Source organism: Rhinolophus sinicus, linkage group LG11 (assembly GCF_036562045.2).
Source record: "Rhinolophus sinicus isolate RSC01 linkage group LG11, ASM3656204v1, whole genome shotgun sequence".
In the NCBI taxonomy this organism is placed as follows: domain Eukaryota; kingdom Metazoa; phylum Chordata; class Mammalia; order Chiroptera; family Rhinolophidae; genus Rhinolophus; species Rhinolophus sinicus.
The window spans coordinates 28,876,867-28,904,173 of record NC_133760.1 but is presented as its reverse complement, the minus strand read 5'-3'; the positions used below and the strand labels follow the sequence as shown (position 1 = coordinate 28,904,173).

The window sequence follows — 27,307 nt, the reverse complement described above, 5'->3', positions numbered from 1 at the left end:
GTGGGGGGGGGGGGTGTAAGAAAGGAAGAGAGTAATGTCACTGACTTCAGTCCATAAAAATGCAAAGAATTCAGGGAACAAAGAATACAGAAACTTTTAAAGAAGTCATAAATGAATTCCAATATTGATCAGTAGGAAAACTATTAGGAATAGCGTAAGAACTTCTGGCTCTTTATGATGACCCTTTCATTCCTGCCAATTAGAATGAAGCTGATCTTTAGAAAGCAGTGACTTCACAATAATGATAGTAAAGACCTTTTAATTCCCCTCCCTCAAATCTGACCAAAAGTTCATACGCAAGGAAATGAGGAAATAGCCAAAGCCCGGTCCCTAAACCAGACCAGCCAGGCCATCTCCAGATACTGAGAAAGCTGAGCCGGTCTGAGGGAGGAGGCTTGAGCTCCCCAGGCCACCAGTCTGGGGCAGGATGCAATGTTCTCTACACATCCCTGCAAGATCATATCCGTGATCCTTTGCTGGGCATGAGGGCAGCAGTGGGAATGGCTGGGCCATGGGACAAGTGGCACGGCAGAGCTGTAAGGAAGGAGGATTGAAGGAGAAACTAGACCCACATACCGTCAGCTAGTGGAGAAGTGGTATAAGGGAAGAAAGCAGGGCAAGCAACAATTGTGAGATCTCAGAAGAGGGAGCCCGTGACTTAAGGAGAGTTGCTATGAGTCACATTCAGGGAAATGGATCTTTGGGGGAGGTGGGGACAGAGCCACTTAGTGAGAAGGTGTTGCAGATAGTATCCAACTGGCAACTGTAAACTGTACTGCTGTCTTCTCCTGACCCTCCCACCAATTCTTTAGCAGGTTTCATTCAAACATGAGCTGGGAAAAAAACAGCTAAGATCTTTAAATACAGAAATAAAAGGAGGAAATAATCATAAGGAAGAGGCAGATGAAAACCTACTGCAAGGGGACTTAGGCAAGGAAGACCAAAACTCTAAACATGTAGTTCTCTGTGTCTCAGAGAAATTGCAGATGATGTGACCTGGTCATTAAAATAAGCTCAAGGAATGAATTACAAGTGTTCAAAGAGCAGATAAAGAGTGAACTCACAGAGCAGAGGACAACAAATGGGTGAGAAAATGAAAATTCAGACACAGGCAGCTTTCTCAGTGTGAGCGGTAGATTAGACCCATTCTTGTCCCTCCTGAAATCTTAATAAGATAAACATAGGCATGTTCAAAAGGAAAGAAGCCCAGAGCAATACAATAGAAGGGAAGAGGGTGGTGTAACCAAATCATGAGAAATTTAAACAAATTCTAGAAGATAGAATGGAATGGGTTGGCAAAAAGGCACAAAAAACCTGCAGCCTAGAAAGTTCTCCATTGAGGCTGCAAAGATGTGGGAGTCATTCCGCCCAAGTAGCCTGGGCTCAAAGGCAACACGTGTGAGCAGAGTGCTGAAAATAGAGAGATTCCATGGGCACCAGACAGCTGTCCCACTCGACCCCACACAGAAAACACAAGCAGCTGGCTTGGATCCCAAGACAAGAAAGATAAATGCTCTTCCCCAGAGAAACAGAAACTGATCAAAACATTTTGGAAAAATTTAATGTTTCTAGTGTCAGTGTCGGCACCCTGAAATAATCCTGGTTATCTGGGGTGTGTCTACTGCCTGATCATCTCTTCTCTGCCCAAGGAAACTGTTCTGTAGACCAGCCCCTACTGCAAGAATTGAGAAATGGTTGCCTCTGGATTGTTGGGACTCCAGGGTGGGTCAGGAACTACTTTTTCTTATAATAACTCTTATAGTAGTTTGACCTTTTATATTATTTGCCTGTATAACTTTAATAAAAACATACATATAATTTAAAAAATAAAGAGTTTCTACAAATCAGCAAGAAAAATACCAGTAACCCAATAGAAAAATAGGCAAAGGAAATGAACAGAAAATTTCACAAAAAGAAAATTTTTTTTCCCTATCAGGTTGGAAAAGAGCAAAAAATGCATAGTGCTTTGTGTTAGGAAGGGCATGTGGAAATAGGGATTCCCCTATAGTGTTGGGAAAGTACACATTGGAAGACAATGTGGCAGTAGCTATCAAAATTTTAAATGCCCATGACCTTGACCTAGTTATTGCACTTTTAGGAATGTATCATACAAATATAAACACAATATACAAGATGACATATAAACAAGGACATTCACTACAACATTGATTTTAAAAGCAGAAGATTGCCAGCTAATATCCATCAAGAGGAGATTGGTTAAATAAATGATGGCAGAATTATGTGATGGAATAAAACGCAGCTATTAAAAAGAATGAGGTAGCTTCATATACACTGATGAGTGATCTCCCAGTAAAAAAAGAGAAGTACAAAACAATAGTGCAGAGTGTGCTATCATGTGTAAAAAACAAAAGAATATGTAAACAAATGTGATTTTATATCCGTACAGTATCTCCACAGAGCAGAGAAAATACTTGTAATCTTGGTTACCTCAGGAGAGAGGAATAGTTGGCTTGGGTAAGAGGTGGGGAGATGGGCGCAAGGGTGACTTTTCATTATCTTATTTGAAAATATAAATTAAATATTTTTTAAAATATGGCTACACCTTGTCTTGGGACAAAATGATAAAGACTACTGAGCAGTGAGACATACCTTAGTGAAATTACTGGGCTTACTGATAACCAAAGAATCCCATGGCATCTGAGCAGAAAAGAAGAGACCCCATCAGGGGAAGATTTTAGACTAACTTTGGACTTCTCCACAAAAATACTTGATGCCAGATGGCAGTGGGGCAATACTACAGAATTTTGAGAGAAAGAAAGTGGGACCCAATTTTATAAGCAGTCAAATTGTCCTTTAAATATAAATGTAACAGGTAGACACTCTCAGAATGCAAGGAAGGACTCAATGAATACAGCACTCACTGCAGCTTTGTAAAAAAAAAAATGATTTGCCATTGAAATACAAATATTCAGGAGAAGAACCTAATAAGGCACTCAGAAATGGAAAAAAAAAAAAAAAAGGAAGAAAAACAACTGAGGAAAAGACTGGCAGGAGGAATGAGTTCGTTAACTCTATAACTGAGACTAAACAACTTTGGTGGTTAGAATGTTTTATGCCTCAGCTTTTTAAAATTAACACTACAACCAATAACAACCAGGAGTTGGGGGAAGTATAAGCATGCTGGTTTCATCCCCTTTTCCAAATGGGTGTCAATGAGATATTGTCTAAAGGTGGAAGTGCTTAATACTTAACCATCTTTCTTCTTGATCATAAAGGAATAATAGTAATAACTGGCATTTATGTACCATACATTATGTGCCGGGCACTGCTCTGAAGACACCACATGTATATTAACTCATTTCAGTCTCTTAAAAAGAGGTAGATACTATTTTTGCCCCTATTTTACAGATGGAGAAACCGAGAACTAGGAAGGCCAAGCCACTTTGCCCAAATTCATAGAGCTAGTAACTGGCAGATCAGGATTTGAACCCAAGCAGTCTGGCTCCAGAGTCCATGATTTTAGGATTAATATCTCTTGTATAAGAAAATTTTTTCAGATGTTTTTTGTTTTGTTTTGTTTTTTGTTTGAGAAAAAATTCAAACATGTTTTTAAATAAATTCTTCTAATTCTATTTTTGTAAAATTTTATTTAGCCATCCATCATGTCTGGACTATTGTTTACCAAATGTGAACTCTGAAAAATAATATATGGTGAAATTTTGGATGACTTTCTAATTTCTTCTTTGTGCTTTTATATATAATGTAAAATTTTGTGGCTATGTATCATTTCTATAAAACAACAAAGTCATTCCTCTGGGAAACAAAAAGTGTTTAAGTCAATCTTCAGGGATACTTAAACACAGGATTGTGATACCAACTGCTGCAGATGCCATGGTCTGCACGAGTGGGTCCTGAATTGTGCCCAGCCAGCTGTGCCAAGTGGCCAGCCAGGCTCTCAGATGGGATTAGCCAACAGAAGAGTCGTTATCCTCTCTCTGACTCTTGAATCAGGGGAATGGCACTGTCAATTGCAACCATCTAATCATGTCACTGATGTGCACAGTTAAATACCTGAACCGTAAAACTCAGTGGAGAGGGGGGTGCTTTGTAAACAGATTCCTTCCTGTATGCATGTCTCTTGACTGCCTTGGGGCACTTTCTGCCAAACCAGGAGGTGGCTTTCATGCCGATTAAATACGGGAATTGAGCAACTCCTGAAAAAGCCAACTCATAGACAGGCTTTCTATAAAAAGGAAGGTGTTACTATGGCCTTTGCAACAAGGGACACATGGGGATTTGAATCAAAGAGAGAAAAGAACAAATGAAATCTACCCAACAACCTGTACAGCTCTGGAGTGTCATTTTAAGTTGAATAGAAAACAGCAGAAAGTAGATAACACTGTGCTTAAGAGTTAGAATCGCAGACATTAGAAAAGAAATTAAATTACCTAATCCATCCCTTTCTGGGTCATCCTCTACAGAGCCCCACCCCCAGTGCTTTAGAAAGCCTTTTTAAAAATTTCTTAAGCCTTTTAAAAAATTTCTTAAGCAAAGAACTTTTCCCATTTGTCTAGGAAGAGCATTTTACAATTTAATTTATTTTTAGTTAAGAACATTTTATAATGGCTACTCATTGTAGATTTTCCATTTTACAACTCCTCCATCATTATAACCTCACAACTTTTGTCAAAATCTCTTCCTTCAAATCACTCCTCTCCAAATTCTTCTTGCTTTCATTTTCAACTAATAAAATATATGTGCACATATGCCAGGGGTGCCAAAAAAATGTACACACATGACTTGTATTCATCTTTTGTTGTCAGTATATATTGAGTATTACAATTTTAATACAGTTTTTTCCTTTCTTAAAATGTCTACATTTTTTGGGACCCTCTGTATATATAAATATCTATAGCTATTGACAAATATGTATGAATAGCTATAGGTATGGATATCAATATAGATATACTAGTTGTTTAATTATGTGTAAGTGTGGATAAAGTGTGGATATATATGTATTTCATGCTAATCTCTGTGTATGTATCTGTATGTGTGTGTACATAAATACAGTTAAATAACTTTATTTGTCCTGTTTCATGTATCAGATTGGAAATGCATAGTACAAAGGTTGGTAATTCCCATTATCTTGTTTGCAGCCAATGAAACTGGGGATTGGTGAAGAAAAAAACCTGCTGGTCAAATTTGACCCTTCCCACCGAAATGATTTGAACAACTGGGTGGCAGAAGAAACTCTGGCAGTCAAGTATGTGGAGCATCCTCAGGTAGACATCCTGAACCTTCGTGGTGAGGTGCATTACCCCAACCTCAGCTTTGAGACCATGGAGCTGGATTTCGGCTGTATCCTGAACGATACTGAGGTGATCCGCTACGTCACCATCACCAACTGCAGCCCGTTGGTTGTGAAGTTCCGCTGGTTCTTCCTGGTAGACGACGAGGAAAATCAGATAAGGTACCGCTAGCATAACAATCCTTCAGAGGTCTTCTCTACTATTCATTTTCTTCTCCTCAGGCTTTGCATTGGTTCCTGTATTCTGTACCCTGGTCCTTTACGAATACTTCCGGTTTTGACAACTGATTATTGACATAAATAACAGAGCCTAAAATCATGGTCCCTCCTGGATTTCCAAGAAGGAATAGCAGATAAAACATCTTTGAAAGCCCCAGTCACCACCAAATTAACAAAACGATATGCATAAGCCTGCTTTAATTTTGGAGCATTAGAAATTGGTCACTAAAAATTAAAGTTTCTGTAGAATTTTCACTTTTTAATTTTATTAAAATATAGCTAACATACAGTATTATATTAGTTCAGGTGTACAGCATAGTTATGCAACACCATGGTAAGTCTAGTAACCATCTGGCACCATCCAACATTATTACAATAGCATTGACTATATTCCCGACCTGTACATTACATCCCCCCGACTATTTTATAACTACCAATTTGTACTTCTTAACCCCTTCACCTTTTTCACCCAGCCCTCCAAACCCCCTCCCATCCAGCAACCATCAATTTGTTCTCTGTTTCTTTAAGTCTATTTAGTTGTTTGTTTATTTTGTTTTGTAGATTCCCCATATAAGTGAGATCATATGGTATTTGTCTTTCTCTGTTTGACTTATTTTACTTAGCATGATACCTTCCAGGTCTATCCATGTTGTCGCAAATGGTAAGATTTCATTCTCTTTATGGCCAAGTAATATTTCATTGTATATATGTATCACATCTTCTTTACCCAGTGGCTTATCGATGGGCACTTAGGTTGCTTCCATTTGGCTATTGTAAATAATGTGGCAGTGAGCATAGGGGTGCATATGTCTTTTCAAATTAATGTGTTTTTTTAATTCAGATAAATATCCAGAAGTGGAATTGATGGGTCATTAGGTACTTCTAGTTTTAATTTTTTGAGGAACCTCCATACTGTTTTCCATAGTGGCTACACCAATTTGCAATCCTACTGTAGAGTTTTCTTAATAAGCATTTCAAACCTAAAGCATGAATTAATGCATAGCACAATACACTAAGTGTGTGCTGTACGGAGCGCTATGGTCTGCATATTTCAGTGGGTTTCATTCTGACCTGTGTATGTACACATAGGTGTACATGTACACATATGTACATGTATACATATGTATATGTACATGTACACAATAGTGGGAGGTGATGAGTGCCAAAAAAGAAAAGCTGTCTTTACAATATTTGTGTTTAAAGCAAAAACATAGACACAGACAACAGTTTAGTGGTTAGCAGAAGGTAAGGGGGCAGGAGCATAATAGAAGAGGGAAAAGGCAGTCAAATATATGGTGATGGAAGGAGAACTGACTCTAGGTGGTGAACGCAATGCAACGTATAGATGATGTATTATAGAATTGTACACTTGAAACCTATATAATTTTGCAAATCAATATCACCCCAATAAATTTAATTTTTTTTAAAAAACACCGATATTTGTGTTCAGAGGTATCTCTCTGTTCAATTAAATTTAAGTTCAATTAGAAGCTAAACCCAAGCTTAATTTGGAAAACACTCCTTTAAAAAATAAAAACAGGCTGTTTTCGTCAGGCCTCGGGAACATTTTATCTGGGTCAAGCCTCTGGTGATCAGGACAAATGGGCTTCTGAGTATGTCCTTATTGGATGTTTTGACAGCTCAGTTTTCAGCATTGACTGTTGATGGTCATTCTTAACCGAGGAAGCCTCGCGTTTCCTTGGCTTGTTGGCATTTCCTATGCACAATCGTCATCCATATGGCAGCCACCCTTCCCTTGCCAGCACTTGTACCACGGTAGTGGTGGCTTGCTCTGGATGTTTTCCGTAGACATCTGAGGATGACCCAGCATAGCACTGAAGCCAGGCCTGGGCCTGAGGGATGGAACCTGATCATTAGGTGTCAAGGACTATTCAGATTTGGAGTGAAATTCTGCAGAAGATGAACATTTAAAATCATTACGGAAAAACCGGCCAACCTGACCTAATGAGCTTCGAATACCAGATTCTGTGAAGTTATTCTGATGTAGCACAGCTAAGTGAGTTCATTTATCTGGGAGCAAAGGACGTGCTTATTTATGTTTTATTTTTGAGAGGCCATTTCCATAATTAAAATAATGACATTTTGATAATGTGCTTGGCCAGTACTGAAGATGATATGCTTAATTTTTCATTGGTTTAAGCATTCATTTAACCTTTTTTTTTTATTTTCTTCAGTATCTTCCTATGGCTTGATATTAAGCCTCTGCTTATAATTAATTTTATTCATTCATTCTTCATTCATAGAGTCATCCAGAAAACATTTGATTAGTGATTCTTTTATTTATTTATTTTTTTATTGGGGAAGGGGAACAGGACTTTATTGGGGAACAGTGTGTACTTCCAGGACTTTTTTTTTTTTTCCAAGTCAAGTTGTTGTCCTTTCAATCTTAGTTGTGGAGGGCGCCATTCAGCTTCAAGTTGTTGTCCTTTCAGTCTTAGTTGTGGAGGGTGCAGCTCAGTTCCAGGTCCAGTTGCCGTTGCTAGTTGCCGTTGCTAGTTGCCGTTGCTAGTTGCAGGGGGCGCAGCCCACCATCCCTTGTGGGAGTCGAACCAGCAACCTTGTGGTTGAGAGGACACACTCCAACCAACTGAGCCATCTGGGAGCTCAGCGGCAGCTCAGCTCAAGGTGTCGTGTTCAATTTTAGTTGCAGAGGGTGGAGCCCACTATCCCTTGTGGGACTCGAGGAATTGAACTGGTAAACTTGTAGTTGAGAGCCCACTGGCCCATGTGGGAATCGAACCAGCAGCCTTCGGAGTTAGGAGCATGGAGCCACCGGGCTGGCCCCTGATTAGTGATTCTTGTGCACCAGATAATGTGTGAGGCTTCTGGGATATAAAAGTAAATAAGACATGATTGCTGGCCTGAGGCTGTTGGGGAACCATATGTGTAAACAATGGTGGACGTGTGATAATGCCACGCTCTGAGGAGGGACAGAGTGTGGACAACTGCTCAGAGGAGCCGGAGACGGCTGCACTGAGAAGCACAGTTAAATGTTCCAGATGGAGAAGCAGGGAAACATTCTAAATAACAAGTACAGTATGTTTATATTAGGTAGGCTTCATGGATTCAATTCTATTGCAAGTGACAGGAAACGTGACCCTAAGCGAAAAGAAAAAGAAAAGGACATTCATGGGTTCCCACAACGTGAAAGTACAGGTTCATTTTGGCTTCTGGCCTGGTTTAAAGCAAGGGCTCAAACAGTGTCCCAGGCACCAGGATCTCTGCTCTCTGCTCCCTTCCCTGTGTTAGCCATGTTTTCAGATCAGCTCTTCTCCCATGGTCCCCAAATGGCTGCCTTCACTCCTGGGGCCACATCCTTGCAGATTCCCATCCTCTGGAAAGGAACATGAGCCTTTGTCCCAGAGCTTCCGTGAGATTCATTCTGATCAGACCAGCTTAATCACATTTCCTGTCCCCTCCAGCAAACTGTCAAGGGAGGGGGAAGCACTGATCAGCATTGGCCCCACACCAAGGGCTGCAACGGTAACCTCAGAACCCCTGGGCTGAAGAGGGTGGGAATGGGGCAGATCCAGGCAAATGACAGCCACCTACCAGTGTAGACAGAGGGTAGTATGTCAGTGTGGCTACAACGCAGACTTCATGGCTAGGGAGACGCGTCTGGGAGGAGATTGGCAGTAACGTGTGAGAGGCCCTGTATCCCAGGATAGGAGTTTACACTCCTTCTTGGAGACAGTGGTGCGATTTATAGACAAGAGTCAGGTTTTCTCAGAACGATAACTCTTAGCAGCGTTCAGCACAGTTGTCCACTCACTCCTTTCTGGCTTTTCCTCTCATCCCCTCAACTGACTGCTCCTTCGTCTCAGCTCTTGGCCAGCAGCAACTGCGCTGGACTGGTAGTACACAGGGCTCTCTCTGGCCCTCTGCTCCTCCTGACAATTGCACTCCCCCCACAGCTTTCCTTAGCCCCTGTTGCTGAGGCTGCCAAATGCGCATCTCCACCTAGACCCCTCTACTGAGTTCCAAGCACAGCACCTTGATGTCTTGTGGATGTCTCCTAGGGGACTCACATCCAATATGCCCCACACTAAACTCAGGCCCCCCCATTTCCTCCTTGCATCTCCTCTAGGGCCCCCTGTCCCCGTAAATGACATCACTGTCCTGGAAGCCATCCAGATGCCTTCCTCTCCCCAACCCCACCCACTTCATCAAATCTGTCACCAAGTTCTACCTATTCCACCTTCTATAAACCTCATATTCTCATTTCCACAGTCGTTACCCTCATTCAGTCACCATTGCCTCTTGCCTGGACTACGTGACAGCCCTGAATTGGGCTCTCTGCTTCCACTCAATAGGAATGTGATGAGCATGGCGCAGCCCTTTTTTTCAGCCTTTGATGACACCCGTGCTTCTTAGGATAAAGCACAAAATACTAAGTTCTGCAAGGCTCAGTACAAGCCAGTCCCCACATTTCTCTCCAGTTCCTTCTCGTTTCACTCTGCCCTCCCCACAGTGACTTCTTTGTTTACCTTCCACTCTGGCCTCTTTCCTCTCCGGTGCTGTTGGTATCTGACTGCTCTCTCTCTGCTGGAAGCTGTTCCCCACTCCTCATCTAGCTAGCCCCTGCTCCCTGATCAAGTCGCAGCTTAAACGTCCTTCCCCAGGGAAGTCATCTCTGGGACCCTGGCCTAGATCAGAGCCCGTCATAGGCACTGGTAGCCCATCTCCTTGGTGACTCATCACATTTGTAATAATGGCTCAATGTCCAACTTCACAGCTGGCTCTTAGTACCCATGAGGCCAGGGAGCACGTCTGTCCTGTTGCCTCTGGATCCCAGAGCCCAGCACAATTGTTAGCACAGAGTCGGTCCTCAGAGGGTGTTTTTTAATTAATCAGCTGCTCCCCCTGCTCCCACCACTATTTGTACTGACAGAAGAATCATTTCATAACTGGTTTAAGATTCTTTTCTGTCAGCTTCCTGGTACCTGCCAAATGGAAAGGTTCAAGGCATAAATGTCACCTTGAATAGCAAAAAAAAAAAAAAAAAGCCACTTACCTTCTAGATGGGCTCTCTCCGTGCCGGCCTTCAGAAAAACATAAAGCACTCATTGGCTAAAGGTCACTTTTATCAGCTATATCAACATTAACCTTTTCTCCAATTAGAATTCTCCTAAGCCTTACAGTTAGTAAAAGAAACAGAAAGGTAGAAGAGGCTTTTCTTCTTCTTTTATTAGGCAGGGTATGAGGCTACCTAGACACTCAACATTTCCTTCCTGTCACAACATCCATACATCTGCTGTGTGTGTGTGTGTGTGTGTGTGTGTGTGTGCGCGTGCATGCGTGTGTGGGCATGGGTGTGTGTACGTGTGTGATTTTGTAGGCAATTCTGACTCAAACATTTAAAGCATCTCTCTTGTTTGAGTGTATTTTCTCCCAATTTGGCCCTCATATCACATATAAGAACAAAAAAAGAAGTAAAATGGCCAAGCAAGCGTGCTAAATAAGCACTCCATAAGAGGAAACACCAGTTATTGGTTTAGAAACATGCTCGTTCATGTGTATGACAGGGTGACTGTGGTGGATGAGAGTCTGCGCCACTCACATGTACGCAGGTAACGAGGAAGCCGGGATGAAATATCAGGGCTGCGTGTGCGTGCAGCATAGCAGCACGTCGGAATGTGCCCTTTATCGGGTCTGTCTCTTTGGCCTGACTGCTCAGCTTGATGAGGACATGATGCTTCATGGCATCTGTGTGAAAAAGGAACACGAGGAAGCCCACACTTGAACCAGCCTTTACTTCTAAGAGGCCAGGGAGAGCCGAGGGACGCAGGCTCAGCTGGCATCCCTGCCCGGGCTTAGAGCCACAAAGCTGAGGCTCGGCTCGGAGTTAGAGCCTGTGAGCCAACAGGTCTCCAAGGACAGCTTTGCCTTTTCATTTCCAAGTCAGATTATAAGTAAATGGAATGCGAGGACCCAAGGGAGCCCAGCCCTGCGGCAAAGGAACATGTGTTGTTCTCACATTGATTTTTCTGTGATGAGCGTCAGTCATTCACTATTGTGATTGGAAGACGGGGGTGGAAGGGAGGTGGAGGAAACCTCGTTTTCTGGATGCTTCCCGTCTTTTCATCATCTCTCAATTTCTGTTGCCTTGAAAGCAAGACTTTTCTAAGACATGAGAATATTAGTGGTATTTGAGGTCCTGGGCTGTGGTTGGACATTGCTGGTTAGAATCTGGGCTCTGCCCCTCTGGCCATGTGTCCTTCTGGCCTATCCCTGTGCCTGGGTTTACTTAACTGTAAAATGGAGGTAATGTAGGAAACTAGAAGAATTGGTGTAAGGATGAAATGAGGCACGTCTGTAAAGTGCCTATGTCTCTGAGATACGAAAGAAAATCTGACATTGGTGCCTTTCAGATTCCCTTCGGGCACCTTCTTCTCCTTCATTCCTTCGTGCCGAGTGCTGCTAAGTGACATGGTCCCCAGGATCCTAAAGGGTGAGAGCTGTAGGGCCCGTAGACACCTGGATGATGGACCCAGACCCTTTTCCTTCTGACCAGTGGTAGAAAATCCTTTTTCTATACCAGGCCACATTCGGCAAAGCTGAAGCCAGGCCTTGGCAAGTGATGGCCTGTGTGTGGCTCAGGAGGGCCAGGCCTGGAGTGACCCCTGTCCTCCCTACCTCTCCTCCCTGCAGACAGCTAAGCCCAGACCTATGATCAGGGGCAGGCCCTTGCTTTGCCCAAGGGTCCAATCAAGAAAACATAAATATTTAGGGGGACACATGGTTCTTTATTTTTCTTTCAAAACAGAAATCGTTTTATTGAATTGCATGGGGCAGGCCCTGGGTGTCCTTGCACAAGGCTGTCCTAGGCTGTTCAGTGTGCAGGTTATGAGCCTGGCCTCGGAGGCAGGCCCGTGCTCAGCTGCCTGCCCCATGTGACCTTGGCAGGTGGCTAAGCAGCCCTGAGCTTCGCCTTTCTCATCTGAAATGAGGATGATGATAATGGTACCTCCTACATACAGATGTGGTGAGGATTGAACTAGCCCCTACCTGCAGAGCTCTCAGAACTGTGCCTGTCACATAATGCATGCTCAGTAAATGCCAGCTGTTATGGCCGTTCCTTTATTGGGGAAATTGAGTACATTGGCACCTCTCTAATGTTAATACTGGGCCATGCTCGAGAAGCAGCATCCCAGAGGTGGCTCTGAGACATTTTCTCCTGAAATCAGTCTGAAGCCATTTCAGGACATCAGGAGGCCTCACTGGGTCTGAGGGGCGCAGGTGCCTCTCTCTGGCCTAAGCTTTGGTCCCTTCCATAAATATCCCTCTCTCTTCCCCACAGACCCCATACCTCCCAGAACCCTTTAAGCCTCTGCACTTGTGTTTTTTCTTTTCTGCCTTCCAGAGAAGTTTCAATCAGAGACAAAAGCAAATATGGAGCCCTGGGGCTAGAAGGAAAGCAGCTCTCATAAGGGAGCAAAAGGAATCAAAAGAGGTGGCCATAGTTGACCTCGGGCAAAACACCAACCTAAGATCTCATGCGCCTCCCACCCCCTCTCTCCCCTGACTATTCCCCACTTATGTGTGAACCAGAATGCCAATTTCACAGCCCAAAGAATGAATCCAGTGTGAATATGGCCCAAGCCCCTCCCCCATATTAATTTCCTATTGCTGCTGTAATAAATCACCATAAACTGGGTGGCTGAAAACAATAGAAATTTATCCTCTTCCTGTTCTGGAGGCTTAAAAGTCTGAATCACCTTCACTGGGCCAAAACGAAGGTGTCAACAGGGCCACACCCACCTCTATTCCCTCCAGAGGCTCTAGGGAAAGGCCTTTCCTTGCCTTTCTCGACTTCGAGAGCTATATTCCCTACATTCTTTGGCTTATGGCCCCTTCCTCCATCCTCAAAGTCCGCAGCACAGCATCTCCGATCTCTCTTTCTCTTTACAGAGGTTGTCACATCCCCTTCTCTATTCTGTGGAGTAGTGTCACCCTCTGTTTCCCTCTTATAAGGACACTTGTGATTATATCATTGTGCTCACACAATCATCCAGGACAGTGTCCCCCATCTCAAGATCCTTAACCTGTTCAAATCGGTAAAGAACCTCTTGCTACAGAAGGTAACATTCACAGGTACCAGGGATTCAGACGTGGACATCTTGAGAATGTCCATCATTCAACCTACCAGACCCGCCTCCCCTCCATCCCCATCTACAGCAAGTTCTCACTCTCTCCCAATTCAGATTGGCTTTTAAAATGATCCACTATTAATGTCTATACAACGACATAAGGCATTTTTCAGTTGTAAGTGATAGCAAACCTGACTCAAACTAACTTTACAAAATAGAATTTGTTGTTTCGCTGAGAATGTCTAAGTAGAGGCCTCAGGCACAGCTTGATCCAGGGTTCAGGCAGTGTCACCTGCACCTCTCATCTCCCCCACCATTCTTTGGCTCCGCCCTCTGCTGTGTTGGCTCCATTCTCAGTCGGGTTCTGCACACTTGGTTGCAAGATGACTGAGAAGCTCCAGCAGCTCCAGCTCTTCATAGGCCAGGCTCAAGCACACAGAATGAGACAGAGGCTCTTTCTCTGAAGTCAGCACTGGCACATGTTTTGCTACATCTCACTAGCTCTGGTTGATTCCTGAGTCCATCCCTGAACTATGGCCTGGGCCAGGCTGGAAGTTAGAGATAGGCTAGTTCCCAGAGGGAAATGGAAGGCACTGGAGCAGAGAAAGGGAAGATGGATGCTGGGCAGCAAAGAGCAAAGGTGCCCACCACAATGACTGATAAGGCCCATTGCGTTTCCCTTGTTAGTCCCAAGCCAAAGAGGTGGACATCTAACCATGAACTTAGGTGCCAGCTGCCTGGAGGAGCATTTGAGGGACAAAACCCCTTACCAGTGCCCCAGAGACATGATAAGCTGGTAGACCCCTCAGACACTATTGAAAAAGCAACTCATGTGAGACCTCTCTGCCCATTCCCAGCACTGCCGCCCCATGGCTGGTGAGCCCAGAGCACCAGTTTCATAGGGACCTTCACATTCCTGGTTCTGCAGCTTTTGATCTTTCATGTGAAAGATAATGCCCATATGGTTGAAGATATCCGGTAAGACCACCCACACAGTGTGAATAAATTCACATCTTTACTAGGGGAAAAACCTCTTTTAGTAGCTTTCTGAAACAAAATATGTCTCAAGTAGGAAATGTTTCCTGTAGACAGCTGTGTAACGCCAAGTCTTCAATAAAGAGATAATTTAGGAGCATGAGAGGAAGACTCTGTCATTGTGACCAATAGCAATAACTATAATTGTGTGCCTACCATGGGTCAGGCTCAATTCGTACCCATTTATGTGTCTTAGCTCATGTCACACAACAACCCTGGAAAGTAAATATTAACATCTACCCTTGAAACTGAGGCCCCAGGTGCCTGACAATGGATCAGAACCCCGGGCCTACACTGACTGTACAGCCTTGGCCTTAGCCAGTCTTCTACTGACATATCAAAGCACACTTTTCTGTTATTATATTTTATTTTTAGATATCTTTATTTCATTTATATGAACCTTTTATGAATACTCTATCCAAATGTTGTACTAGATGCTGTGGAACTGCAAAGATAAATGAGACCAAGCCTTGTCCATGCGAATGGGTAAACCAGCAGTGGTGATGATGGTGGTGGTTTCAGTATTTGTCCAATTTGTTCTTGTGTGTTCTCATCCGCACTCACCGTCAAAGGCCCTGCATGTATGTGCAAAACATGTGCGTGCTGAGAAGTGGAGAGACAGCTGTGGGGCGCTGCCACCTCGCTGCACTTCAAAAGCGAGGGCTCTTCCTTCTTGTACTCCACAGTGGGTATCCACCATGCTAACCAGAGGACCACTGTAGGACCTCTCTTTAAAACCTTTTGTTTTGAATTTTTAAATGTTCAAAGAAAACCATGTTGACCTCTTTAAGAATCAAGTTGGCCTGAGCAAGAAGTAACTGCAGAGGCTGACAGCAAATACGTTAGAATATCTGTAGGGCTTGCTTCATGAGAAGGAATGGGAAGGAGAAATTGACAAGTAACATCCTGAAAACAAGCTAAATGTATAAGATTCTGGTCCATCAAGGACCATGCACCTCACATCTACCAGGTGGGAGGTACGAGGTGTGATCAAACACTACGGTGAATGTTTAAATAAAAATTTATTACAGTAAAAGACACATTGCCATTAATCCCCCTCAAAATACTCCCCCTCACTTTGACACACTTATCCCATCGTTCTTGCCACTTTCTGAAGCAGCCCTGGAAGTCCTCTTTCCTGTTATGTTATGGAACCATAACAGAGTTGAAATTGTAAAACAAAGGAGAAGGGATGGCCTATTCAGTAAATGATCCAGGGATAGTTAGTCATCTATAGAGGGGAAAAAAGCAAAAGTGGATCCCCAAACGCAAGCTCCACCAAAACTTAATTCCATATGGGTTAAAGATATAAATGTGAAAGTCAGTTTTTTTAATTTGAAGAAAATATAGGACAATGCTTGATGATTTGTGAAGAAGAATTTCTTAAACCAGATACAAAAAGCACAAAATCTTAAGGAAATTATTCATAATTTCTACATTAAATTTGAGAACTTTTATTCATCAACAGACACCATAAAAAATTAAAAGACAAGTCACAAACTGAAGAAGGTTTTGGCATACATATTACCTTCAAATTATGTCCTAATATATAAAGTATGCCTTTGAAGAAAACACTTTTAATTTGATTTTAAAATGGGAGAAAATGGTAGTCCTTTCATAGAAGAGGAAATATGAATGTCCAATAAAGATATAGAAAGATACTTAACCTCATTAATAATCTTGAAAATGGAAATTAAAACAAGACCTGGCGAGCACTGCATACCCACAAGATGGAGTAAAATTAAATACGACTTTACCAAGTGTAGCTGAGGCTGTGGGAAAATAGAAGCCCAAACATTGTCAATGAGAGTGTCCACTGATACAGTCACTTTGGAAAGCAATTTGTCCTTCGTTGGTAAAGATGAGCATGAACATTCCCAAGGCCAGGCCCAACCTTCTAGCCTGTCTGCTTTTGTGTCATCTTTCCTTGGTTCACCTTCTCTCCTCAGTACCCAGCTGGTCAGTACATCCCACCAGTTTTTCCTCAGAAGTGTGTCCCAGACCGATCCTTCCTTCAGCTCTCCCAGCTGTCTCCTTACCCAGCATGCCTCCCTCCACTCTGCTGGGTGGCTTTCTTCTTCCCCCTGGTTTCTCCTCGCCCACACCAGAGATTACGTTTCTTCAGGCTACACTTCTGTCATCTCATTTCCTTCCCTCTGACATCTCTTGCTTTTCAAGGCCAAACTTTCTGTCTGTGCTCCTCTGTCAGTAACCTCTCACTCTTTATATCTCCAAGCTCTCTATGCCTTTGCCCCCCGTGCAAGTGCTCCACTTGTTAGAAAGCCCTTCTCTTAGTCCTCTTGCTGCATTAAGCACCAACCCTGAATGAGGCAACGTAAGAAAGCAGTACACTGGTCTCCCCCCTTGACTCCCCAACCCTGCTGGCTTTGGGGCCCCTCACTTCACTGCAACTTCTGGAAGACCAGAAATGATTTAATTACTCTGTGTATTCCTTGACGTCCACTGTCTTTTTATTGTAAAATTACATCATATATGCAAAAGTGTATTTAACATATATAGTTTAAGAATAATAATGAAATGAACATCCATGTGGCATCAGCCCCATTATAAATGTGACATTATTGGTAAACTCAAAGCACCTTGTGAAAGAGAACAGTGTGAGGTCGACCTCAGCAGGCCTGCTTATACTCCATGCTGATGCTCCTAGAAGCCTCCCAGGTCCTCCATCACCCAGGCCTTCCCTTGTCCATCCATCTAGAATTTCCTGCTGTGATGAGTCAGCTAAGTTATCTGGTCAGGGGATCAGATTAGCCTCTGGGCCTAATAGGAGGACTGTAAGCCATCTTTCAAATCCAAGCTTCCAGAAACAAGTTCCTGCCTTTGTAGTTGGCCTGCACGTCACTCAGGCCAAGCAGAGGGAGACCTTTCACTCTCTTCATATTTCACTTGAAAGTGATCACCTTATTAGGGTCCATACAGTCTGCTTCTATTTGCAGTTCAGTGTAGTCCAATCTCCTGAGAAACCATACCCCTTACTCCATAGAGAAATGAATTGGGCTGTTTTTCATTTCAGTTTTGAGTGTTACAAAACTTTTTGTATGGCTTTTATATTATTATAGAAGAACTCTAGTTTCCTTATTGTAGATTCATTCTTTTTAAGGCATCTTCCTAATGTCTCCAATATTGGTGGAGGGCATCAGCCTTTTAGGTATTCAGCGTGAGCTAAGCTGGCTTTTAAAGAAATCAGTGGAAAGTATCAATTTATATATCTGAACCTGAGTTAGGGGTATGTCTGCTTGGTTCATTTACCGATCTGATTTTTTAAAAGAGTCCATTTGATTTATGTATGTGTTCATATTAATTAAAATCCCCCAAAGCTAGCTATAGCTACTGAAGACCAGACATGAAAAGAAATTGACTTTAAAAACCATCCTGTTTTGAAAATCTTTCTAAAGAGCTTCGAAGCTGATTATAAGGGAGATTTCACAGCATAGCAGTTTGGGAGCCTTTCTAAGAGCATGCAGCAGTGGGGACACCTTCTGGAGCTTTCATAGAAGTGGCCATTCCTCACAGAAATGCCCCTGGAGAGCTTCAAGGTAGATTCAGGGCACATTGCTCCACTACTCACCTCACAGAAAAATCTTTGTGGGAAGTCACTCAAAGGCAGGGTTAAGTGTATCTTGTTTTTCCTTATCTAGATATAGTCAGAATAGGTCCCTCTTCTTCCAAAGAAAGTTCTACAAAGTACAGTGTATCTCCTTTATGTCATGGATTCATATTACTTTTAAAACGAAGAACCCTATTTTGTGAGGCACTGCCATGAGCGTGGCATGGCCTGAAGTAACCAAGGAGGAGCCCTCACTTGTTGATCAGGTGGACTGTCCAGTAAAGTTGTTAAGAGTGTGAGCTTTGGAGCCAGGCTCACTTTAGCTCAGCCACTTGCTCTCAGCCAGTTTTGTCATCTGAAGACTGAGGACCATCATAGTACCTTACCTCATCGAGCTGTCGTGAAGATTGGATTCGGCAGTTCTTATCAAGTACTTAGTATAATACCTGGTAGAGAGTAAATGATAAGTGTTGGCTGCAGTTACTTAATTAGGGCCTGTCTTAACCTGTTCAGTGACTCGGGTGGCTTTATAAACAACACTTCTTACTGTTCTGGAGGCTGGGAAGTCCAAGATCGTGGTGCAGACAGTTCAGTGTCTTGAGGGCCCACTTCCTGGTTCATAGATGGCATCTTTTTACTGTGGGTTACATGGCAAAAGGGACCAGCTAGCTTTCTGGGGTATCTTTCATAAGGGCACTGATCCCAGTCTCAGCCCTCATGACCTAATGACCTTATGGCTTAGGATCTCAGCATAGGACGTTTGGGGGGACAAACATTCAGATCTAGTGGGGCTCTCATTTTATCACCATTCTGTGTGAGCTTCTTGCCACCATCTTCGAAGTCAGTGAGTCTCAGCCTTGAATGAACATTAGAATCATACTGGGAGCTTTTTAATATCAAGTAAATCATAACCCTTCAGTTGGGAGGCAGGCCTGAGATGTTCTCGAAGTTCCGCAGATGATTCCGATGGACAGTTGCAATGAGAATCACTGTTCTAGAAGCTCCCACTGCAACTGCTTTTGAGAACCTTTAAAACTATGTGTAAAGAAAGGTCTGAGTAACTTGAGTTTCGATCGCTCAATTATGTGCCACCAACGTCCACCTTAGCACAGTGGCCAGTAGGAAGTGTTCCGGGGTATAATAAAGTCAGAGGCTGCGGCAGGCTGCTCTCCGTAAAGGGTACATCTCTGTAGCTCACTTCCCCTTCTCGTGTGGCAGAGCTAGAACGCGCTGGTAGGGAAGGCACTGAGCCAGCCCCATCTGTTTCCATCTGTCATTTGCTTCCCATTGTGGGAGGAGCAGCAAGTGTAAGACCACAAAGCCAGGCAGTAAATATGGAAATACGGCCGGGACTTTGTGTTTATGCCCAGAGAGGCTCAGGAATTTGCCCACTTTTAACATGATTTAAAGTGATAATTATAATCTGCTCCCTTTAGCAGCAGGAATCAGGGGCCTATCTAATCGGGAGCAGGATTGTGATGTGTAGTCAAAAGAAGGAAAGAGGGAGCGAGGGAGAGAGGGAGGGGCTTAAGAAAAAGAGAGAAGCAGAAGTTAAATAGCTGAGAGGACGAATGAAAATGTAAAAAGACACCTGATAAGATCTAGCAAGTAAAGATGAAAGGTTTGCTTAACATGGCTCGCAGATTATACATTAAAAGCAGTGGAAATATGAAGTATAGCTGTAGAAGAAAATATCTCAGCAATAAAATCAGTTATGCTGAATGGCACACATTCATACCCTTGAATTCGTGAAAACTCAAACTGGACCTCTGAACCATGCTAAGAGCATTCATAAGACAACAGTGGCTGCCATGGGTCATTTTCTCATCAAAATGGCAGGGGTGGGAGGGGTGCTTAACCATGAAGGGTCCCTCAAGCTTCACTAAGGAGTCTGCTTTATCCTCAGGAAAACGGAGAGTCTTCTAAAAGGTTTAAACTGGGGAAGTGAAACGATCAGGAAGTTCACCTGGGCTGCGGAAGGTAGGATGGGTCAGAAGGACAACCCGAGAAGGACCACACTCTGAACCATATTGTGAACAGTGATGGAAAACATCACCCAATGGGATGTTTTCTGTTTTATATCATTTATACAAAAGTAGAAATCAGGAAGCCCACATAGAAAACAGTGTTAGACATCCAGACAAAAGAGAATGGCAACTTTGGCCAGAAGGTGAAAATGGAGATGCAGTGGGAAGTTCCAGTGCATAGTAGGAGATGAAATGGCAGGACCGTGGTCCTGGGCTGAGCATCCCATCCTGAGAGACCACAGCCCAAGTCTCTTCCCACTCCCACCTCCCCAGCCTGTCTGTGAGCAAGACTGAGTAGCTAGCTGAACAGAAGGGACGGAAAAAAGAAAACAGTGGAGAAAACAGTGGGGGCCACCACAATCAGAACCCTTAGTCACCTATATTCCCCCTACATTTGCCGTTTGTGCTTTGAAACCCCCTCTGCCCAACGCCAGGAGGAGGAGGTATGAAAATAAAGCGGCTATCCCCGTGGCTGCTGTGCGCACTGCTGGCCATCACTGACTCTCAACTCATGGCTTCTGTACTCTTCATTATCATCGTCATCGTCACCATCCTCCTGCTTCTCATCCTTTGTTTCCACTGGGCACGGACACACAGCCTTCTTCTACAGCAAACTTCTCGCTTGTCCCAGAAGCTGGGTCCTCTCAATCCTTTCTTCTTTACATATACTTTTCCCCCAGACTATACATCCTTTCTGCTCTTCACCTAAAAAGCACCACTCTTCCTTCCAGATGCAATTAGATGATCTCCTCCTGCAGGAAGACTTCCTCACACATCCAGGGAAAGTTGGTCTCTCCGTCTTCTGAAGTCCAATAGACTCTTCCCTCATCTAAATTCCAACAGGCTCTTCTCTCATCTGAATTCCAACACTGATGCTCATTCACCACCCCCAGCACAAGAATAGTTCATGTACATTGGACATTTACTATGACTCAGGCACCCTGCTGAGTTCATTACATGAGCTAAACCTCACAACAGTTGGATGGGGCGGGTTCTGTCACTAATAGCAGGTCACATGGTGTGTAAGTGGGGAAGTCAGAATTCAAACCCAGGCCCTCTGACCCCACAGCCGTGTTCTGAACACTGTGCTCTCTGTACATCTTCCTGCTGGAGCACTTGGACCCTGCATTATACCCATTCCTATGTCTCTGACTCTGATCCCCGGGCCGCTGAGTCCCTTGAAGCAAGAATTGGCTTTCTCTTATTTGGAATCATCCAATGCTACAGTGGATTTTTTAGAAACAGAGCCTGAGATGGGATTCTTGAGCAGGTGATTTATTGAAGAAGGGCTCTCAGGAGAAACTGTAAGAGAGCAAGAGAAACAAAACAGGGTGGAGGGGAAAACGAGAGGAAATGTGATTTCAGAAGCAGTCTCGCCCTTGCCTAAGCCCATGCGGAGCCCTGGAGTGTGAATTGCGTCAGAATTTGTCCCACTTAGAGATGAGGCTGGGCTCTTCTGGCCCTCACCCTCATCAAACAATCCTTGCCTACAGTTCATACCCTAATAGGTCTGAGGACGTAACCGCCCAGGCAGCTCTACCCAGCCAGGGCAGTGCTCCAGAGAAAGGTGCAGCCAACACCCACAGCACCCAGGGGATGGGTGCACCATTCCAGCAAAGGTGATCTAGACAGTGCATCAGCAGTATCTGCTACAGTGGTAACTGCAAAAAAAATATTAAACATCATATAAGCCAAACAAAGCACACCTGTAGGACCTTTTTTTCAGCCCATGGCTCTTTTCACCCTGTGTATGTAGTAGACACACCCAGAATCAAGGTCCAATAAATCAATGAATTAGAAGTCATTATGTCTGCTACAAGGCTGCCCCCATTTTTTGAGACCTCAGCGGCACCGCACAGACTTCAGCAGATGTCCAACATGTACCATTCCATCTCCAAATAGCGTCCGAAGTACAACACGAAATATTAACTGAAACACAAACATGTTCTTCGGGGTTTTATTTTGATGCAACACTGCTTCCAGTGAAGGGAGAACAGGAAATAAGAGTGGTGGACTTTTAAAAGTTGCAGCACAAAAGATTGTATTGATCCTAACTCACCCAAGAACAGAAAATAAACTACCGCGTTTCCCTGAAAATAAGACCTAGCTGGACAATCAGCTCTAATGTGTCTTTTGGAGCAAAAATTAATATAAGACCTGGTCTTATTTTACTATAAGACCAAGTATAATATAATATAATATAGTATAATATAATATAGTATAATATAATATAATATAATATAATATAATATAATATAATATATAATACTGGGTCTTATATTACTTTTTGCTCCAAAAGACGCATTAGAACTGATGGTCCAGCTAGGTCTTACTAATGGGGAAACAGGATATGAAGAGGGAAACTGCTGAGCCCAAACCAGTGTGGCTGATTGACAGTGTGACATTCATGCAGTTTTGTCACACCTAAAGGGAGGGTTTCTTTCCTGGCTGTCCCAGTGAGTCTGATGTGGGTAGCTCTGGAACTGGAGCAATATCGATTTTTTTTTTGTTTGCTATGCATTCTCTTTTAAAAATAACTGAATCTAATCCTGTTTGGGTCAGCATAACAGGAAAGTGGTCATCTGTTCCTGAAGGTAAAATGAAATCTGATCCAAAAAAACTCTACCAATATTCTATTTCAATTTTTTTGGAGCAGGTTTTTGATCTTAATGATAAGTGGAAGCCTTTGTTATGATAAAGGTCTCGCTGTTTCCTATGGCTCCGTCTGTTAGCAGTAGGGCTGCTTTACTTGTCTCCTTTGTTTGTTTCCAAAGATACCTCTCACTTCCCAAATGTCCAGGTAGCGTTATCAACCAAGTTATTTTTCCTCAGGTCTGCAGGTGCTCTACAGCTTTGTATTTTTCCTTTACAGATATTCCCATGTGCTTTTCTTTTTTTTTTTTTTTTTCCATTGAGCACAACATCCCAGGGGGGTGCAAATGTGGGAGGAGGGAGTGCTATTCTGTGGAGCAGCAGTCTGGCAGAGTCTCCCCAGGTGCCTCTGCTGACCTGGGGTGATTTAATAAATGCTCTGAATCATCCTCTGCTGATTGTCACTGGCCCTAGCTGGCAAGGCTGAGTGATAGCCCCATACTAATTATCGGCTCCACTCCTTGGCTGTCATGTTGCCATTCCTACCCATGGCAGGTCCGAAATCTGCTGTACATTAGGATCACCGGGATGACTGTTCAAAATCTAACTCCTGGGCCCTACCTGAGACCTGCTGAATCAGAATTTACCCAAGGATGAGGTTCAGGAATCTTCATTTTAATGGCTTCCCAGCACCCAGCCCAACATGGGTCTGCCCAGAATGGTGTGGTTTCCGCCTAAGGTAATGTCAGCTAGAGACTTCTGACCTGGAATAAGCCAAATGGAAGCTCACAGAAGAAGATGAAAAGAGCTTTTCCACTCTTGTCCAAGGCCATCACAGGCAGAGACAGAGTGGACGTGGAGATGCAGAATAGTCGAAGTATCCCGCATGCTATGTACCTGTTCTTATCCATCCATCCATCCATCCATGTAATCAGATATATACTGAGCTCATGCTCTATGTATAAAACCCTGGGCTATGGGGGCTAAAGAGGGAACACCTTGGAGCCTGCCCTCCAAGAACTCACTAAACTGATCTCGCTTCTAAAAAATAGCAAGCAGAGCTCAGCTCAGAGCCTTCACCAGGCAAGAAAATAATCACGTGGATTTTTTCCATCAGACTGATTTTTCTAAATATGGTACCTAAAACTGGTTTTTAATTTATAGTAACAATATAAAATTTTCCTTTAAAATGAGCCTGTTAATGAACACTGCAATGCACTATCACTACGTATTCATTTCAGTGGTAAAATTAAAAGGACTGAATACCAGGTGCAGGTAAAGATGTGGACCAACCGGAGCCCTCATACACTGTGGGTCTTCATCTAAAATGGTATAAAACCACTGGGGAACACTGTTTGGCAGTTTCCTATAATGTTCAATATACATATACCATCTAAGCCAGCAGTTTCCTCCCTAGGACTTTACCAAAGAAGAATGAAAACATATGTCCACATGTACCCTGAGGGGAACAGGAAGAATGGGGGAGACCCGGCTACTTTGGCCTTTGTGACATCCAAAGGCCTTTCTATTCAGTGAAACCTAGATATATGGCCTTCAGCATCAGCTGATCTCTGAGATCTTGAGTGGCAGCAGAGCGAACTGGTAGGGCCAGGACCAGGGGGAAGCAACCGGGGTCCCGAGAGCAAACATGGTAGAAGGGAGGGTCATGCAAAGGCTGAGCCACACGTACAGGACCAGAGAGTGAGTGCTTCATCCTCGTCCCGGCCTTGCTTTCTGACTGTCTGGGGGCGGGATCCCTGAGTGCCAGGCCTGAGTGCCCACTCCGTTCCAGGCACCGTATTAGACGACATAGTCGACACAGTGTCTCAAGCGAGCCCACAATCTAGCAGAAACGGGAGAAGGAAGTGTGAGGGGGGAAGCCCGGGGGCTGTGGGTACTCAGAGAGAGACACTGGACCCAGACTGGGAAGGATGGTCAGAAAACTTTTAGGAGAAAGTGAAAGCTCAGCTAAGATTTGAACAAGGGAAGTAGGGCAGTCCCTTCTCGACCTGCCTGGTCTAGGATTGAGAACTTAGCCTTAGAAACCAAGAACCCACCCAGGCACTGACTGGCCACTGCTGATGTGACTGTGTTTTCCCTATGCCTCTGTAGATTTGTGACATGGCCGAGGAAGCCCTACAGTGCCCTCCTGTCCCAGACGGAGTCCATCCCAGAAACCTCAGCATCTGCCAGCTTGCCAGCAGTGCCAGCAGTAGAGTCCCCTGAGATTGATCTAAGTGACTTCGTTAAGTAAGTGAAAATGCAAAGCCAGAATGGATTTAATAGCATTCTTCTCTCTGCACTGACATACATTGTCAAACTCATCCCTCATTTATTCATCCAACCACTCACCACCAGCCAACAGTTTAACACATATACCTTGCATGTGTTAGGCCCTGGACTAGGCATCTCAGACATGGAACTGAAAGTCATCTCTGCTCTCAGGAGGTCATAGCCTCCCGAGTCCTGGGGGACTGAGCCCTTCCTATCATGTTGTCCTCTCCATCTGCCCAAGGTCTGCAGCCAGGCTCAGTCAGGTCAAGGGTAGCAAGCAGAAAAGGATATGACAATTGATCAAACATTATAATCTCATAATAAAATGCTCCAATAAATGATCAAACTTAACATTGGACACTGGGGACACATCCAAATTGTCTGAAGAATTGCTAGAGCTTCCCAGAACTTTTTATAAGTCGGACATGAGCTTGATAGACCAGGAAAAAAGGGTTGGGACCTACAGAAAATGGACCAGTTTGATGCCCTAGACAGCTTGTGTGGGGGCAACTGACTTCTTGAAAAAGGCGTCCCTTGAGGTAGAGCTCCACTTATTCCCTGGGCTGCAGTGGGGGTGGGGGGTGGAAGACAGGGCTCTTAGGTTGAAAACTGTTGTAATGGCTGCCAAATGAGTGATTTTCCACGTTTCATTAAATTCCCAGGACTATCCTTGTGGATGAAAAATTGGGTTCCGAAGAAAATGAGCAGGAAAAAGCACAAGTGCCAATCCTGGGCATCTCAGATGTACGTTTTCCTTCCCTTGGGCAGGTTGGCAAGTTGAAATTCCTTTCCATAAAACAGAGGCACAGCCAGGAGCAGAGTGGCAAGCGCAATGCTAGGGTTTGGCTGCAATGAGGCTGAGAGTCTTCATCCGGGTCACTTTCCAACCAAATTCCCACAGAGCCGACACCTCAGTGAGAGCTCAGATAGCCCAGCAAATAGATTCTCTCTGTAATGGAAAAGCCAGTTACCGCTAAACCTTGGTGATCTCTTCCCAGCCCCTAGATGGAAGCCACGAAAGGAGAAATATTTTCCTCAATAATTTGTAAAAACAGAGGAAATCAAGAGGGTTTACAAATGCATACCTCTCGATTCTTCTAGAATGATTCCCTAAGCAAATCATGGGAGATGCCAAAGTTTATGTATAAAAATGTTTGTTACAGCCCTTTAGAAATAAAATAGCAAAAGACTGAAAAAATAAATTATTATATATTCATGATGATATATTATACATTCTTTCGAAAGGGTTTGTCTCAGTAGTGGTACAGTGGGGTAAGCAAGCATTGTGACACTTTGTAGGTAGAAGTATGAATTGGCATAGCCTCTGTGACATACAGTTTGTCAAGTGTATCAAAATTTAAAATGCATAATTCCTCTGCTAGGATATCATTCACCAGATACCCCTTTACGTTTACATAAAGACATATAACTATTCTTGTGCACTGTGACTTTGTTGGTAAGAGCAAGAAAAATTGGAAACAACTCCACCAATAAGAGACTAGTTGGATAAACTAAATTACATCTGCGCAATGCAATACTATGAAACTCTTTTGCAGAAAATGAGAAAGTTCTTTATATACTGATTTGGAGCAATCTCTGATATAGTAACTATATGTCCTAGTTTTTAAAGTATTTTAAATGATGCACGTGATGAACATTTAGTCACATGGGAAAGTGGCACGCATGTTACAATGTCAACTGAAAAATCAGAATACGAATATACATAGGGTGCCAAAACAATGTATACACATTTTAAGAAAGGAAAACTGTATTTAAATTGCAATACTAAATATATACCGATAAGAAAAGATAAATACAAGTCATGCTTGATTTCTGCAATTACAACAGGTACTCAAAGTGGTTCCCAGCAGCATCCAGAATCTTCTCATTACGGCGAACTACTGCTTGAGCAACATTGACCAAAGTGTCCACTTGTATACATTTTTTGGCACCCCCGGTATATACATACATATATACATATATCTACAGTATAATCTCATGGTTGATTTATGTTTCTTTCTTTGAATCTTATTTTCCAAATTTTTTAGAATGAGTATGTATGTATGTATAAAACACTTGTCTTTTAAATGTTCTTTTCTTTTTCTTTCTATTTTCAAAGATATTTGTCATAGAAAACTCAAGAATACAGAAAAATGAAAGCAAAAATCCTCAAATTCCAACCATTCATAGAAAAATACTACTGAACTTTAGC

General features: G+C 43.2%; 1 protein-coding gene across 8 annotated transcripts in view; it reads left to right on the top strand.

The window, feature by feature from the left end:
• The window catches only part of HYDIN (HYDIN axonemal central pair apparatus protein), a 288,791-nt gene that overhangs the window by 148,705 nt on the left and 112,779 nt on the right, over nucleotides 1–27,307 (top strand). For all 8 annotated transcript variants that reach the window (XR_012490131.1, XR_002139687.2, XM_074314603.1 and 5 more), the window contains exons 23-25: nucleotides 5,118–5,431; nucleotides 24,934–25,071; nucleotides 25,758–25,839. Coding sequence is in view for 6 of the 8 variants with exons in the window: in XM_074314603.1 (XP_074170704.1) it covers nucleotides 5,118–5,431; nucleotides 24,934–25,071; nucleotides 25,758–25,839 (534 nt within the window). In the remaining 2 variants the exon portion in view is untranslated. The remainder of the gene's footprint in view (nucleotides 1–5,117; nucleotides 5,432–24,933; nucleotides 25,072–25,757; nucleotides 25,840–27,307) is intronic.